General features: G+C 39.0%; 1 protein-coding gene across 3 annotated transcripts in view; it reads left to right on the forward strand.

Annotated features, from left to right (window-relative positions):
- Herc2 (HECT and RLD domain containing E3 ubiquitin protein ligase 2) overlaps positions 1–16,500 on the forward strand; it is a 167,710-nt gene that overhangs the window by 50,608 nt on the left and 100,602 nt on the right. For all 3 annotated transcript variants that reach the window (XM_031386820.1, XM_031386821.1, XM_031386822.1), the window contains 6 exons: positions 3,632–3,860; positions 3,986–4,110; positions 5,200–5,378; positions 9,490–9,674; positions 10,464–10,619; positions 12,267–12,452. In XM_031386820.1, the coding sequence (XP_031242680.1) occupies positions 3,632–3,860; positions 3,986–4,110; positions 5,200–5,378; positions 9,490–9,674; positions 10,464–10,619; positions 12,267–12,452 (1,060 nt within the window). The remainder of the gene's footprint in view (positions 1–3,631; positions 3,861–3,985; positions 4,111–5,199; positions 5,379–9,489; positions 9,675–10,463; positions 10,620–12,266; positions 12,453–16,500) is intronic.

A 16,500-nucleotide genomic window follows, 5' to 3' on the forward strand; every position in this document is an offset into this window, starting at 1 on the left:
TTGAGACAGGGTTTCTCTGTGTAGCCCTGGCTGTCCTGGAACTCACTCTGTAGACCAGACTGGCCTCACTCAGAAATCTGCCTTCCTCTGCCTCCCAAGTGCTGGGATTAAAGGCAGCATGCACCACCTCTGTCGGGCTAGTCTCTCTTGCTTACCCTTGAAGCATGATCCTAAACTGCCTTTTCGCATATTAGATATAAGGTGTACTGTTATTTTGTTTGTCTATGAAAGAGAACATTTCCAATTAAAATTTTAGAATATTGTTTGATTTTGAAAATATGTGTATGCATGTATGTCTGTGTCTGGGTATGCTGGTGGGTATGCTAACTTTAGGAAATGGTCTGATTTTATTATGGGTTGTAAAATAGTAACAAAAATACTTTAGGGCTAGTATAACAGTATAATTATTTTTTGATTTTTCTCTAATAGAATTTTTAAAGATGCCATACTCAAAATGTAGTCCATTGTTTTCCCAGTAGCCTGTTTGACTTTGTTACTGTTAATATACGCTGTCTTCTGATCAGATCATTTCTTCAGATTCCTTCTTATAAAGGTTTTCTTTTTTTCCCTTCAGCGTATGTGAGATTAAAGTTTGAAAAACATTTGCTTATTTTAGCTTTTCAAGATAACTCATTAAGTTAGAGGAGGACCCACCCTCTCAGTTCTAGGGATGAACCTATAGCATCACACATGCTCAGCAAGTGTTTACCACTCAGCTGCGCCCTGGCCACAGGTCATCTCCTGTTTGTTAGCTCTTGGAAAGTGTTCTACTGAAAATAGGTCTTCTATTGTTGATGAGAAGTTTTTCACTGATACACTTGATCCTTTGTAGCTAAGACATCTTTCTCTTTGGTAGTCTTTCAAGTGTTCTGTCTAGTTGAAGCTTTTCTAAATGTAACTTGAGGTTATGGATGTTACCTAGCCTTCGAGTTCATGTTCTCTTTGAGTTTGAAATTGTGCTCTACTTTTAATCTATATCTCCCTAGAGAGGCTTAATAAATATTGAGCTTCTATTTATTGTTCCACTTTTTATGACTTCTTTGGTAGTTTTAAATCTCATTGTCTCTTTCACTATTCATCTTTTCAATCTTATTGTTCTAAGTGGTTTACTCATTTCTTCAGTTTAAAAATTGTTCCTTTAGCTCAATAGACCTTGTTACTGAATTATTTAACAGTTATTTATTTGGAGTGCTGAATAAAATGGTGATTCGAGCACATTTATCTAGGCCCATGTGACCGGATCCTCTGTATATGCAAACCAAAAAGCATGACTATTAGGGCAAGACCTAGAATGCAGAAGTCGTACAAAGGAGCTCGCCTGGCCCTGCACACCTCTGTCTCAAGGGTTCTGTTCTTGGAACTGTTTCTCCATTTCTAGAATGTGGTCAGTTTTGAAGCCTTTGTTTTTAATCTTAATATTTTTGTTTTCTGGTGTCTGCTTAATTATTATTATTGTTGTTCTTATAGTTGTTTTTTTGAGATAAGATTTCTCTGTATAGCCCTGGCTGTCCTGCAACTTGCTCAGTAGACCAGGCTGGCCTCCAACTCATAGAGATCCACATGCCTCTGCCTCCCAAGTTCTGGGGTTAAAGGTGTGTGCCACCATCACCCTGCTTGTTCTTTATTTTTCTAGGATTTGTTTTTATCATTTTTGTTTATATGTATTTGTTTGTATGCTTATATGCGTGTATGTGTATGGGTGCTCATGTTGGCCAGGAGAGGTTGTCAGATTCCCTGGAGTTGGAATTACAGGTCATTGTGAGCATGAGGACATGGGTACTGGGAATGAAACTGTGTCCTAAATTTATAACTGAGTAAACTGCTGAGCCATGGTTCTAGCCAGTCCCAACCTTGATTAAAATATTTTATATTACATCTATGTATTTATGTATTAGTTTGTGTGTGTGTGTGTGTGTGTGTGTGTGCGCGCGCGCGCGCATGCATGCGTGCATAGGTCATAGGGTAACTTGTGGAAGTCATCTATTATGTAGGTCCTAGGTTAAATTCAGGTTGTTAGGCATGGTGGTAAGTGACTTTATTGTTTACGCAATATTACTGGCTCTCTGATCCTTAACTTCTAAGAATGTTTTTCATATACTTAATATGTACTTATTTTTTCCTTTTTTAATTGCTACCATCTCTAGGGCCATAATTTTCTTTGAAAGATATTCTCTTTCATGTTAGTTTGTTGGAGATAATGCCTGTTCCTTTTCTTAGTGACAGCGGTTTCTCTTTGGTTTGATCAAGGTGACCCTAGAAGCCAGTTTTGTATTTGCTTCTGTTGTGTTACAGGGTTTTAGAGGCCATAGTGGGCTCAGGTGCTCATTTTGACCTCTGATATTTGTGCATAGAAGGGCAGTAGACTGTTATCTCATAGCTCTTCAGAGGGCAGGCTGGCTCCCTGGTTTCTTGGGTACCAGAAGCTTTGCATAGGAGTAGTGTGGCACTGTGTCACACTGGCTGGGCAGGTTTCTAGGGAAAGCTCAGGTTCAGCAGGTGGTTTTGAGGAGCTTGGGAGCCGTCCTTCTGTTCATTGGATGGCTGATCTAAAGCCCAGCCTGGCCCTGCTTTTTAAAAGCAGAACCTTTGGCTCCTATCTTGTCAGGGTACTTGTTTTGCCCTGAGGACTTTGATGTGTTACGCAGTTGGGCTGTCTAGTTTTAAACTGCGGTTGCTTCCAGGCATTTTTCTGTTGGGTGCAGACGGTTGGGGATTGCACTGATAGTTGCTGCTTTATATTACTTAGTCCTTTGTGCTGATTTTGTATTTTGCAGTTACATAGTCAGAGCTGGGTAAGACATTGTTTTTGTAAAGTACTTTTACAATAAGATTTCCCAGCTATAGTGATTAAAAAATTTTAGTAGTTTTTAAAAATTCATGTAAGGGGGGCTGGAGAGATGGCTCAGCGGGTAAGAGCACTGACTGCTCTTCTGAAGGTCCTGAGTTCAAATCCCAGCAACCACATGGTGGCTCATAACCATCCGTAATGAGATCTGACACTCTCTTCTGGAGTGTCTGAAGACAGCTACAGTGTACTCACATATAATAAATAAATAAATATTAAAAAAAAGAAAATGAAAAATTAAAAAAAATTCATGTAAGGATCAATCTTTCTAATCTGAAAATTAGAATTCGAAATGGCCCCAATTTTAAACTTTTTCAGTGTTAGCATGATTCTGTCGATGGAAAATTCATTGTATGCCAACTACATCATGTGTAAAAATATTTAAAATAATGTAGCTGGGCATGATTGTACATAGCTTTAATCCCAGCTCTTTGAAGGTAGAAGGGGGTGGATTTCTGTGAGTTCAAGGCCAACCTAGTCTACCAAGTTTAGGCCAACAAACAAAATAATGTATAATTTATGTCCAGGGTACATATATAAGGTATATATGAAGCACAAATAAATTTTATATAATACATGAGTCCTTTAAATTACCTCCTATGTGTAAAAATATTCCAATATCTGAAACATTGAAGCATTTTGTATAAGGGATATCAACTTGAACTGAAAAGTTAATTTTGTTTATATAAGTAACATTTCAAATTAAACTTTATTCAGTCTTTTATTAGCATTTAGAAAAAGACATTTGCTTTTGGATGTTCTAAATAACTTTTTTTTCTTTTATAGTTGCATGCTGCCATTAGTCACCAGGTTGACCCGGAATTCCTTGGTTTAGGTCTGGGCAGTGTGCTCCTGAACAGCCTGAAGCAGACAGTTGTGACCCTGGCCAGCAGTGCAGGCGTGCTGAGCACTGTGCAGTCAGCTGCCCAGGCTGTACTACAGAGTGGCTGGTCTGTGCTGCTGCCCACAGCTGATGAGCGGGCCAGGGCGCTCTCAGCACTCTTGCCCTGCACAGGTGAGCTTTTGTTAGGTGAAGAATTGGGCACAGACAGGACTGTGGGAAGGGATGTGGGATGGCACTTATTCACATTGCTAAAAACAAACACCAAACTAAACAGAACAAAACCCTTCTTTTTCCAGTTTCAGGCAATGAAGTGAATATTAGTCCAGGTCGTCGATTCATGATTGATCTTTTAGTTGGCAGCTTGATGGCTGATGGAGGATTAGAGTCAGCTTTAAATGCAGCCATTACTGCAGAAATTCAGGTATGACCCTAGGAGTACAGAGGAGTCAATGAGTGTATAGTTGAGATTGAAATCTGTGTACTCGGATATATGTAGGAATCATGACTATAATCATTGAAGAACCCAAAATATAAAACTTTTAGTTACATACAAATTTTTAAAATGTAAAACGCTTGTTTTTATTTGTGATAAAATAATTCCACCTTACATGTCTACTTTGATGAATTTAATAGATCCTTCCATCACATAGATTATATGCATTACCCTGAAAGATCCTTATGTCCCCTTGCATTTAGGCTACTCCCCTGCTTTTAGATTAGCTGCCCTGTCATGTAAATGGGATAGTAGGTAGTAGTACCTCCTCTTTTGCCTCAATTGATGTTTTTTTTATTCAACTACATCACAGTTTGTTACTACTTTGTTCTTATGATTGAAATTTTTTCATGCGTTTTATTGTTGAAAAGTACTCCATTGTGATCATTAGGATTATTAAGTTCATCAGGGGAGAAAGTGGGTGCTAACTCATTGAGCATGTATTTTCCCTGTGACTAAATACTTTGGGGAGGCATTAGCTGAGTTCTAGGATGCATGTGTGCTTATATATTCCCAGATGGGCTCTGTTTCTTGCATTTGATCAGATGTATGAGAGCTGCAGCTCTTTCCTGACTCTGTATGAGTCATAAAACACTTAGTATTTGTCAGAGTTGGTAGCAAAGATTTCAGGGTCTTGAGGCTGGAGAGATGACTCAGCAGTAAGAGTATTGGCTGCTGTTCTTCCGGGTGACCTTGCTTTGATTCCCAGCACTCACATGCTTGCTTACAATGTCTAACTCAAGTTCTAGAGCATTTGATGTTATCTTCTGGCCTCTGCCAGCACTGGGCACACATGTCCAGACATACATGTCGGCAAAACACTCATACACATAAAAGAAGAGAAGAGAAGCAGAAAGAAAGAGAATGATATATTTAAAACCACAGCAACCAAGAGGTGGTGTTTCTGACAGGATATACAGGCAGGTATTGTCAGGTGTGTGCATCAGCATCGGAGGCTAGGACTGCTGTGGTGCTAATGAAGTCACTGTTCATCAGTTTGTCTTTTATGAATTTTAGGATATAGAAGCCAAAAAAGAAGCACAGAAGGAAAAAGAAATCGATGAGCAAGAAGCCAGTGCCTCCACATTTCATAGAAGTAGGACTCCTCTGGATAAAGACCTAATTAATACTGGGATCTATGAATCGTCTGGGAAACAGTGCTTGCCTCTAGTTCAACTCATACAGCAGCTTCTTAGGTAAATAGTATTGGCTGTGTTGTATTTTAGTTCACTGTTACTGTTTTAAACAGTTATTGAAATCTAACACTAAACCCTGAATAATGGGTTTAGTTATTGAAGACTTACTCCAAAGATTATCTAGGATAGAGTTTTAGAATGAAGAGAAGGTTGTTAAAGATGGCTAAGAAGAGAGGATATAAAGAAGTTTGTAACACTTTACAATTGAAGTATCATAAAAATATTTTTATGCCCATTAATAAGCAAGGAAATGCAAATTATAACAATTATTGCATGGTTACATTTTTTATTTTTATATTTTTTATCTTATGTACATTGATGTACATACCTACATGCATGTTTGTGTGAGGGCATTAGATTCCCTAGAACTGGAATTACAGATACTTGTGAACTGCTGTGTGTGTGCTGGAAATTGAACCCAGGTTTTTTAGAAGAGTAGCCAGTGCTCTTAACTGCTGAGCTATCTCTCTATCCCAGGCAAGGTTACTTTTTAGAGAGGTTAATAGTCATTATAGTCAGCCAAGACTACAAGGAAACCCTGTCTTGAAAAACAAAACAGAAAAAAAGACAAAATCAGAAAACCTTATAAAACAAACTTTTAAGGAAAACTTACAAGACAACTTTTAACTTAAATTAAAATTGTAATGAAAGAATAGTGAGTGATTATTTAGAAAGCTGGTTTCAGATGTAGTAAGGATGAAGTGAACTCAAACTGTCATCCAAGTTAACCTGGGGAAGGGCTGAAGCCAGACATAGTTGGATAAAAAAGATAATTCAAAAAGTCAATGAAAGAAATCATATTCAGAGTATAGAGAGATGGCTCAGCAGTTAAGGCCACTCACTGGCTGCTCTTCCAGAGGTCTTGAGTTGAATTCCCATGGTGGCTCACAACCATGTGATCTAATGCTCTTCTTCTGGCATGCAGGTGTACATGCAGATAGAATACTCACAGACATAAAAATAAATATATCATTAAAAAAGAAAGAAAGAACATTCTTAACATTCTGCTCTCTGAATCTAGGTTCTTTGTTTATTGTGCTTTCAGTTTTGGGAGAGGAGGCAAAGACAGTCTAATATAACCAGCTTGCCTTGAGTTTGCTATGTAGATAAGTGCGGCTCTGAACTTCTGAATCCCTCACTTCTTCCTCCTAACATGCCTAGATTGTATCTTTTATTCATAAAGAGAGTAGAGCTCTAGTGGCTGGCCCAGGAAGTTGCCCAAACAGCAGGAGGCCAGGTTCTGACAGCAGCTCTGTCCACGTTTGCCGTAGGTAGGGTGGGTAGGTAGGTAGGTTAGTGGTAGAATTTTGGTGATTATGTTTTAAAACTAATTGTTATTGTCAATTTTAGTAATAAAGTGATAAAATTTTCAGTGATAAAAAACAATAGAGGGCTGGAGAGATGGCTCAGCTGTTAAAGGCTAGGCTCACAACCTAAAATATAAGAGTTCAGTTCCCAGCACCCACCGCTGTCTGTCCAGCCAAAAAAAAAAAAAAAAAAAAAAAAAAAAAAAAAAAAAAAAAAAAAAAAAAAACAATAGAAAGGGCTGTACAGCTGAAGGTGGACTCAGTTGTAAAGTGCTTGCTTAGCATACATGATGGCTTCAATCTCTAGCACTTAAAGAATAAATAAATACACCCCCCCACACCCCAATAGTTTTTTCCTCAGTTCCTGTTGAAATGGTAAAATTTTCAAAGTATTTGAATGTGTTAGCTTTGTGTCACTGTGAGAAAAGATTTATTTTTGGTTTATCATTTCATAGGTTTTACTCCATGGTTGGTTGGCTTTGTTGTGTTTGGGCCTGTGGTGCATCATGGTAGAAGTGTATGGCAGAGCAAAGCTGTTCATCTTATGGTGGCTTGGATGTAAATAGAAAGATAGAAAGGGCAGGATTCCCTTTGAGGTGACAAAGTTGCCAGTGACTAAAGTTCTTTCTACTATTTCCCATTTCCTCAAGGTTCTACCACCTCCCACTAGTGCCCGACTAAGGACTATATTTTTGTTAGCTGCACTTTTGTGGGATGTCTCTCAAAGCTAGAGCATAGGGTAAATATATTAAGTATATTTGAGTGTTCATTTTTACTTTTATTGATGTGACTAAAAAATTACATACAGGTGCTCTTTCTCTAGGTTTTCTTTCTATTTAGTGAGTGTGTTTTCATTCCTGTGTCAGGTAGGTTCCCACCTATGCCACAGAGTTATATCTGTTTTGCTAGAATTTTTGGAAATCAGTCAGAGAAACCTTTTGAATGCCTCTAAATCTAGGGTGTTAAGATAAGCATATATAATGTGCCAATTTGTATGAATAGACATTTTATTCTTTAAATAATGATCAGAAGATATTTATATTGACTTGATTAGTTCAATTTTTACAAAATAGTCTAAAAATGTAAGAGAACCTAGAAACATTTCCTATCATTTTTTTAAAAAATGGGAGTTGATGAATATGATCCTTGCTAAAAATAATGAACAGATTTCAGACTGATTCTTGAATTTTATGCTGGCAGACACTATAGAATATAATCTACATTGGAAAGTAAAAGAGTTTTAATGTTTTTGTAATAAATGCAGGTGTACATGGAAACCATAGGACTTAGATTACCTATGGGTGCTGAGAACCAAACTTGGGTCCTTGTAACTTCTGAGACATCTCGCCAGCTCCACCCCACTAAGATGTATTTTGAATGTGAGATTCTAGACCCATTTCTTCTGTTGCACTGTTGTCAGGGCTACTTACCAGGTAGTGACCTTGACAGGGGAGGTCAAAGGGGACCTCACTATGTGTTCATTGTAATGTGTGATCAGGGGTGAGGTGCTATACCTTGGCAAATATTACTGTGAAAGTTAAATTACTGTAGGAGCCCTGGCAACTCATTTTTTTTCTTACTGTTTTCATTCACAATGTTCAAAAGTTCTGTATCAACCACAGTATAGAAGCTATCAATATTTTTTTAATAGTCTACTGTTAAAGTAGGAATTAAGATGTAAAGTCTCATAAAACATGAAATTCTCAAAGAACAAACAAAACGATTATTATTTAAAAACAGAGGTGGAGTCTAAAGTATGCTCTTATTCTTCTCTGATGAGTAGAGGTTCCCAGGCGGTCTTCTGGGGACCATGTAGGTGTTAGTAGCTTACATATATTTCTGCCTGGAGTTGCTGGGGCAGATCTGACTTGTGGCAGCCCTGGGACCAGGCTTGACTTTGGCTCTTCTCTTTCTATTTCCCTTCATTAATCTATTCCTTTCTTTCTGTTCTCAGGCCTGGCTCACTTGGGGCTGTTGTTGTGCTTACTTTGCAAGAATTCCATCTGGTGTTCCCTGTTCCCTTTGAACTGATTTCATGCTGACCTCAGTTACACCTTACTTATATAGATACTAGACCCAACAAACAAACAAACAAACCCTCAGTCCATGCTGCAGAATCTCATTCTAGCATCATGGTTCTGATGCCTCTCTACTTCTAACCCTTGTTATTTCTACCTTTGTTCCTTTGTACCTGGCTCATAGAACAAGAACCTCCACTACTTTATAAACTTGGCAGAAGCTCATGACTTTCTTTCTCTGTTCTCATACTTGAGGGCTCAATCTCTGTACATAGTAGGGACTAAAGCCGCTGCTTCTTGCTGTGTTTGCGCATCTTATTCTACTCAGGGGCAATTTATGCTCATTTTAGTATTCCCTTCTGTGTTCTGTGCTCGGAGGATTCCCATGTGCCATCCCTTCAGCAGGCACTGAAAGCAGACTTGCAAAGGCAGTGTAATGATGTGGTACATTTTGACTTTTAGAACAAATGACATTTATATTTGAAGTACTTCTCTGGAGAAAAAAAATGTTTTTCTTTCAAACATTTGTATAGAGCTTACCGTTTTTGAGCAAGATCTGCTCTTATTTTGTGTCATTGATGTTCTGGTAGAGCTTTATTAGATCTTTGGCATATGATCAGTTTGGAATGAGAGTATCCTTGCTGCATACAGATACACCTCATACATTTGGTGGGTAATTATGTATGGTCTATGTTTCTGGATATTATTTGATATAGAGTTCTTTCCTTTGCTTTTAAACAGAAAACTCTCTCTGAAAAAATTTTCACTCTCTCTTCCCTTACTTAGAAACATTGCTTCTCAGACTGTAGCCAGACTGAAAGATGTTGCTCGCCGCATTTCCTCATGTCTGGACTTTGAGCAGCATAGTTGTGAGAGATCGGCTTCATTGGATCTGTTACTACGCTTTCAGCGCCTGCTCATCAGTAAACTTTATCCAGGAGAAAATATTGGTCTAGTCTCAGATACGTCCAGTAAGTTATTTTAAGACATGAAAGTGTCTTATACATTTGGAGCTTTTAAATTTTGTTTTGGTCTGCCCAGAATGTGTATCCGGATGTTGTTCTCAAACTATATAAAATGTACCAATTCTGGAAGTTACTTTTTTTTTTTTGTTGTTTTTTTTTGAGACAGAGTTTCTCTGTGTAGCTCTGGCTGTCCTGGAACTCACTCTGTAGACCAGGCTGGCCTCGAACTCAGAAATCCGCCTGCCTCTGCCTCCCAAGTGCTGGGATTAAAGGCGTGCGCCACCACCGCCCGGCAGTTACATTTTTAATCTACTTTTTTGAGTGTATATATTTATATTTATACTAATACTTTAAAAGTATGTATTTATAGAAATTCATTTTTATTTATGTGAATCCTTTACCTGCATATATATATGTGCAGCACATGTATGTTTGGTACTCACAGAAGTCCCAAACTTTTTTTTGACTGGACATCTGAAGGGGGCTTCAGGTTTCCTGGAACAGGAGTTACAGTTGTTAGTTGCCACGTGAGTGCTGACCTGTCTCTCCAGTGGTGGAGCATTATTATTTTACTTCATCGTCTAAGCATTTAAATTCTTAAGGTTATCAGGCATGTAATCAAATTCATTATCCCTCTAGTTCTGTGATCCCCAAAAGAGCCAAGCTGAGGGTAAATTGTTCATATTTGGGTAAATAGGTAAACCATCTCTTCTTGGGAATGGGATAGTAGAACGACTCAGTTATTGGAGAAAATTTTTAGTAATGAAAATGTAATTTTCTAAATCTTCCTTTAAGGTCCTGAGCTAATGGGTGTTGGCTCTTTGCTGAAAAAGTACACAGCCCTTGTGTGCACACACATTGGAGACATATTGCCTGTGGCTGCCAGCATCGCTTCTAGCAGCTGGCAGCACTTTGCAGAAGTGGCCTGTGTAATGGAAGGGGACTTTACAGGTACCTTTCTGTAGTGTTTCTTTACTTTTTTCTTAATCTTTCTTGTACTTTTTGACTGGACATATGTTAACTCATTTGTTATTTTAGGAGAGTGGTGAAACCTATGGTGTATCCTTTACTGATAAAACTGTGCGTTCAACTCTATATTTTCTAGTCCCCTTGTCATTTTTAAAAAATTAATTGATTTTTATTCTTGTTTTATTGGATATTTTCTTTATTTACATTTTAAATGTTATCCCCTTTCCTGGTCCCTTCTCCCCACCCCATGCCCCTCAACCTCCTATCCCATCCCCCCCTTCCTCTGCTTCTATAAGGGTGTTCCCCCACCCTCTCATCCACTCCTGCCTCCCCACCCTCACATTCCTCTACACTGGGGCATCAAGCATTCACAGGACCAAGGATTTCTCCTCCCATTGTTGACTGACAAGACCATCCTCTGCTACATATGCAGCTGGAGCCATGGGTCCCTCCCTGTGTACTCTTTGATTGGTGATTTAGTCCCTGGGAGCTCTGGTTGATTGATACTGTTTTTCTTCTTATGGGGCTGCCAACCCCCTCAGCTTCTTCAGTCCCTTCTTCAACTACTTCATCAGGGACCTCGTACTCTGTCCAATGATTGGCTGTGAGCATCTGCCTCTGTATTTGTCAGGCTCTGGCAGAGCCTCTCAGGAGACAGCTATATCAGGCTGTTTTTATTCTTTAATCCTTTTTTACAGTCCAGACTTCATTCCCCTCCCGATCTGCCCCCCCCCCCCGACGGCTCCCCATCTCATACCTCAACCCTCCTCCCAGAGGATGTCCCCATCCCCTCACCCCCACCCCAGCAGGCCTCCACACTCCCTGAGGCCTAAAGTCTCTTCAGAGTTAGGTACATGTTCTCTCACTGGGGCCAGAACAGGCAGTTGTCTGCTGTATGTGTGTCGGGATCCTCATATCAGTTAGTGTTTGCTGCCTGGTTGGTGGCTCAGTGTTTGAGAGATCTCGGGGGTGGGGGGTCCAGGTCAGTTGAGACTGCTGCTGGTCTTTCCATTAGTCCCCTTGTCTTTTTCCAACCCTCCTTCCTTCTCTCCCTTTCCTTTTTTGTTAAGTAACCTGATAATGGAATACAGATGGAAATGTAGGGAGATGAGTGCTTAGGATTTAGTTTCACTTTGACTGTATAAAAATGAGTTGCTACTTTCAGAATCTTGTGCTAATTTTCTGACATGAGAGCATTATTTTATAGGGTTTATTTTCAGATGGTAAGAATATTGCCAAACATGTACTTTTCTGAATAAATCACACACAGGTGAAATAGGTCTGTGTTTAAAGTCTGTGTTTTTGAAAATTATTTATGTCCCGAACCATCAGTCCAAGAATTTGTGTTTCAAATCAAGAATTTTAATAATGACAAATAAAAAGTCCTATTTGTGAAAAAAAATAAAAGAGTTCAGTCTTAAAGCTGTACTGCTTTCTTTAAAAAAACAGTACTATGCTAACAGAAATATCCTAACACATTAGCCTTCCTTGTCCTGTGACATAGAATTTAAACATAGAGCAAGGTTATTAATTCTATGGTGTTTTGTTTTGTTAACATTGAGCATGCTAGTGGCCTGCTGCCCCAGTCCACACTGTAAAAAGCTTACTGACTTTTTTGTTTAAATATAGGTGTACTCCTTCCAGAGCTAGTGGTCTCCATAGTGCTTCTGCTCAGTAAAAATGCTAGTCTAATGCAAGAGGCTGGCGCTATACCTCTGCTTGGAGGTCTCTTGGAGCACCTGGATCGTTTCAACCATTTAGCACCAGGAAAGGAGCGGGATGACCAAGAAGAGTTGGCCTGGCCTGGAATTATGGGTATGTTGTCTTCACTTAAAGTGCCTTCACTGAGGGAGGGTTATGTTTGTCTGCTGGGACCCAGTCTTTCTTTTCTAATTGAAAGAATTTGAAAAAGGAAGTCTAACTGCTGCTCTTTTCACTGATGGCCTTAGGAGTGGGAATAGAATATTATCCAAATAAGAGATTTAAGTTAAATTTAAGAGAGAGTTTTCATTTAGTAGTTAAATTCTGAAATCTAGAAAGTTTTCAGAAACCCTTGCCTGAGTGGTAGTTTTAGGAGTTACTATTAGGTGATTAGGTATACAGTGGCCTGGTTGAGGCTGACTTTCTAAAGTCATTCATGATGTTTTGCCATTGGTGAATAGGGAATTCTGTATTCAGTTAACTTTGGCTTTTTAGTCATTGTCTGTTGTTGTAAAAAATATTTAGTCTCAATTTATATCCTCTATCCTGCCTTTGATGATTCAGTTCCCGGATAAAAGACACAAAACTTTAATATTTACAATAAGACTTATTCAGCACTAAAGCTGGACAGATATTTACCTTCTCTGGTATTAGAATCTATTTCCCCATCAATAACCCCAGTTTATAATTTGCCATGTTTCATCTGGGCTGCTCTTAACTTTAATTAGCTAGCCCTCACGGCCATATTTTTATGATTTAAATCACCTTCCCCATGGCAACCTCCTTTTCTTTCCCCCCTCTCTTCTCCTCGTGGACTCCTCATACTCCAAACCCAGGGGACCCTACCCCTATGTTTCTTCTTCATCGTTATTGGCTGTTGGCATCCTTTTTTAACCAATAGGAGCAAGGTCACATTGTACATGTGGACTCTCTTGGTCCTGGGAGCAGGGCCATGGTGGCTAGTATTTATCATTTACAATACATCAAAAGATCAAACCTGAATAGTATTGTATGTAGCAAGTTGAAACAAAGCTTTGCCTTCTCCAGTTTTGAGCTGTGGAGTATTTGAAGCTGTGACTAAGTCACTGCTCTGTGTGATTCTGGTGTCATGGGCTCAGAACTAGCCAGAGTTATAGATTGGTTTTCATGGAAGTTCTTGCTAGCTGATTTTTTTTTTCGTTTTCCCCTTTACATACCCACCTTTACCCTCTAAGCTTAAACTAGAGCTGACAGAATACCTGAGAAAGTTGCGTTGGATGTCAAATCAAGTTTTTTACATTTTTAGGAAATTTATTTTAAAATGTAGTTAAAACTTATTTCAGTCCTATTTTTCTCTTTTTATTTCAGAGTGAACTTAAGTGTTGCTCTTTTTATTTTCTCTGCATAAATTTGAATAAGAACATAAATCGAATTTTACTGGATTTTAAATATTTTTTTCTTGATGTTGTTTTTAAAAATATTTTTATTATCATTTGTGTGTACATTGGTTAGGATGTTGAGTGATGGTGCATGTATGCTAGAGCATGAACATGGAGGTCAAAGGACACTTTGTGGAGTTAGTTATCTCTTTACACATTTGCGGAGGTTCTGGGGATTGACCTCAGGTGTCTGGCAGTGTGGCAAGTGCCTTTATCTACTGTTTCTGTAACTTAACGTTAAAAAAAAAAAGGAAATATATTATTTTATAAGCTTCCAAAATACATGTATAATGCTCCTCCCAGTAACCATTGGTTCACAAATAAAAAACCCAATGCCACCTTTGGGAAATCTTTTTTCAAGCTGTTGTTCACTAATGTCCCAGAGACTCCTTCAGAATATACATGCTATTGCTGTTGCTCTTGGTTGCCCACAAGAACTTGGTGGTAAGACCATATTGCTGGGGATACTACACACATTCGTCACAGGATGTGGACAACACATGCTGGTACTGGTTTAGAATCTTCTTCCTTGCTGGCTAGCCATTATAGTACCTGATGATATGTAAATTTGGGTTCGGATGAGGATAGAGTCATTAACATTCTTAACCTAGTGATGAACCCCGTGAACTACAGTAACAATTAGTGTGGCAAGATAAACCTACTGGATGCAAAAATGGTAGAGATGTTGTATAGGGCTAACAGTTGTTGGTTGTATTTAAGGCTTCTTCATAGGAGGAATTGTAAGTCTGGTCAAAGAAGAGCCATGGTTGCGGAGTCCATAGGAAACAGTGGTGAACCTAGTAGTATTGCTTTGCTAAATGGACACAGTATCAAATTGCCCTATAAAGTTTTATGTCAGTACCCATGTAATCTATGGATAGTTCTCAGACTTCACCAGAGAAGTTTCTTTGTACTAAAGCTGGTAGTTGAGGAAAAAGCTTGTGACTGGTCAAAGTACAGAGCACAAGGTCTATGTGTCTGTGGAGTGCACAGCCACATAGTGGATATCAGTCTGACTGCTATCCAAGGACCATCATGGGAGAGGGAGAGGGTGTAGACATATTTCAAGAGCCAGAGAGGTTTGGGAGGAGCAGTGTGAAACGGACGTCTAGACACAGCAGAACTGTTGCACTACAAAACTCAGGAGCACCCGTGCTGCTTACACAAGACCTGTGAAAGGTGAGGGTATTCAACATTGTAACATGTAGCTTTACTCCTTACTGAGGAGCCATGGATAGTTAACGATGTCACTTGTCTTTGTGGATGTGGCCCCTGGACTTCAGTAGAAGAATCCATACTCATGAGTATATGGGCAACAAAAGCAATCCCATGAATCTTAAGTGGGTGTGGAGCAGGTAGGCCAGTATCTGGGAGGATTTGGAGGAGGGGGAGGTGGTAAATGTGATAAAAATACATTGTATACATGTATGAAATTCTCAGAATTATTATTAAAAATGTTATATTTAAGAATGGATTTTTCATATGATAAACTTTGATCATATTCACTACATTGTCCTGCTTTATTATTCCATTCCCCATCTCACCAGATTCTTTTTTTTTTTTTTCCAAAAAATTAATCTTTTACTCAATTTACCCATCCCCTCCCCTTTCCTCCCTTCCTCTCCCCTCCCCTTCCTTTCCTTTCATGGCCCACTGCATTTAATTAGTGTTGCCTTCATGAGTATTGGTAGGGGGCTGTTACTTAAGACAAAGGCCATAAGTGGCTACACTATTGAGTAACATGATTCTCTCTCTCCCAGCAGCTACTGATTGCTTTAACTGCTCAGGAAGAGATGGGGTCTTATGAACCCCTTCCATACCCATGATGTTCTGTTGGTAGGCCCAGTCTTGTACAGCTAGCCCACTTCTGAGAGTTCATGGATATAACAGTCAGGCATGTCTAGAAGATAGTTTCACAGCACTCCTCCCCATTCTGTCTCTTATCCTATTTCTATCCCCCCTGCCACCTGAGGAGTAAAGGTGTATGTGTATGTGTGTGTGTGTGTGTGTGTGTGTGTGTGTGTGTGTGTGTGTCGGGGGATGTTATATGTTCTGTTTAGGGCCTAACACTCAACAGTCACTCAAAACCATCTTTAAAAAACTTTTGTTATATGTATTTATGCAACACACACACAAATTTGAAGACTAGCTGTGTGCTTGCTGGTAGGGAAAGCTGTGTCACATCTGTCTAGGTTAAGCATGAAAACATGCCAAGGTTATAAACACTGCCTCATCTGGAAAGGTGCACTCTCCAGGATGAATGCCTATTACTGTTTTATTATCAAGTAAAAATTTGCTCCTGAACAGTTTAGTTTTTAATTTTGTCTGTTCTTGGACCTCACATAAATGAAATTGTACAGTTATGTCTTTGGGTCTGCCTTTTTTTCCTCAGCATTATGTCTCTTAGCTTCATGTCACCATCAAGGTCTGTTTTTATTACTATATGCAATATATCATTACCTGACCATTCCATTATTCATTAGTTCTACTTACTGACTCCAGGTTTAGGTTACAGCAAGCTTTGGCTTGTACATTCGTGTGTCCCTAGGTGGAAGTGCTGGTTTCTAGATGATGCTTACACAAAATAACACTTTTTTGTAGCTACTGTGCTAACTTTCATCTCCATTACTCAGTTTGAAGATTTTTGTCCATCTGCATCAGGACCTGGCACTTTTCCTTTTGGTGGATATACTGCTGTATCTTGGTGGATATACTGCTGTATCTTGGTGGATATACTGCTGTAT

This window comes from Mastomys coucha, unplaced genomic scaffold (genome assembly GCF_008632895.1).
Source record: "Mastomys coucha isolate ucsf_1 unplaced genomic scaffold, UCSF_Mcou_1 pScaffold21, whole genome shotgun sequence".
NCBI lineage: Eukaryota > Metazoa > Chordata > Mammalia > Rodentia > Muridae > Mastomys > Mastomys coucha.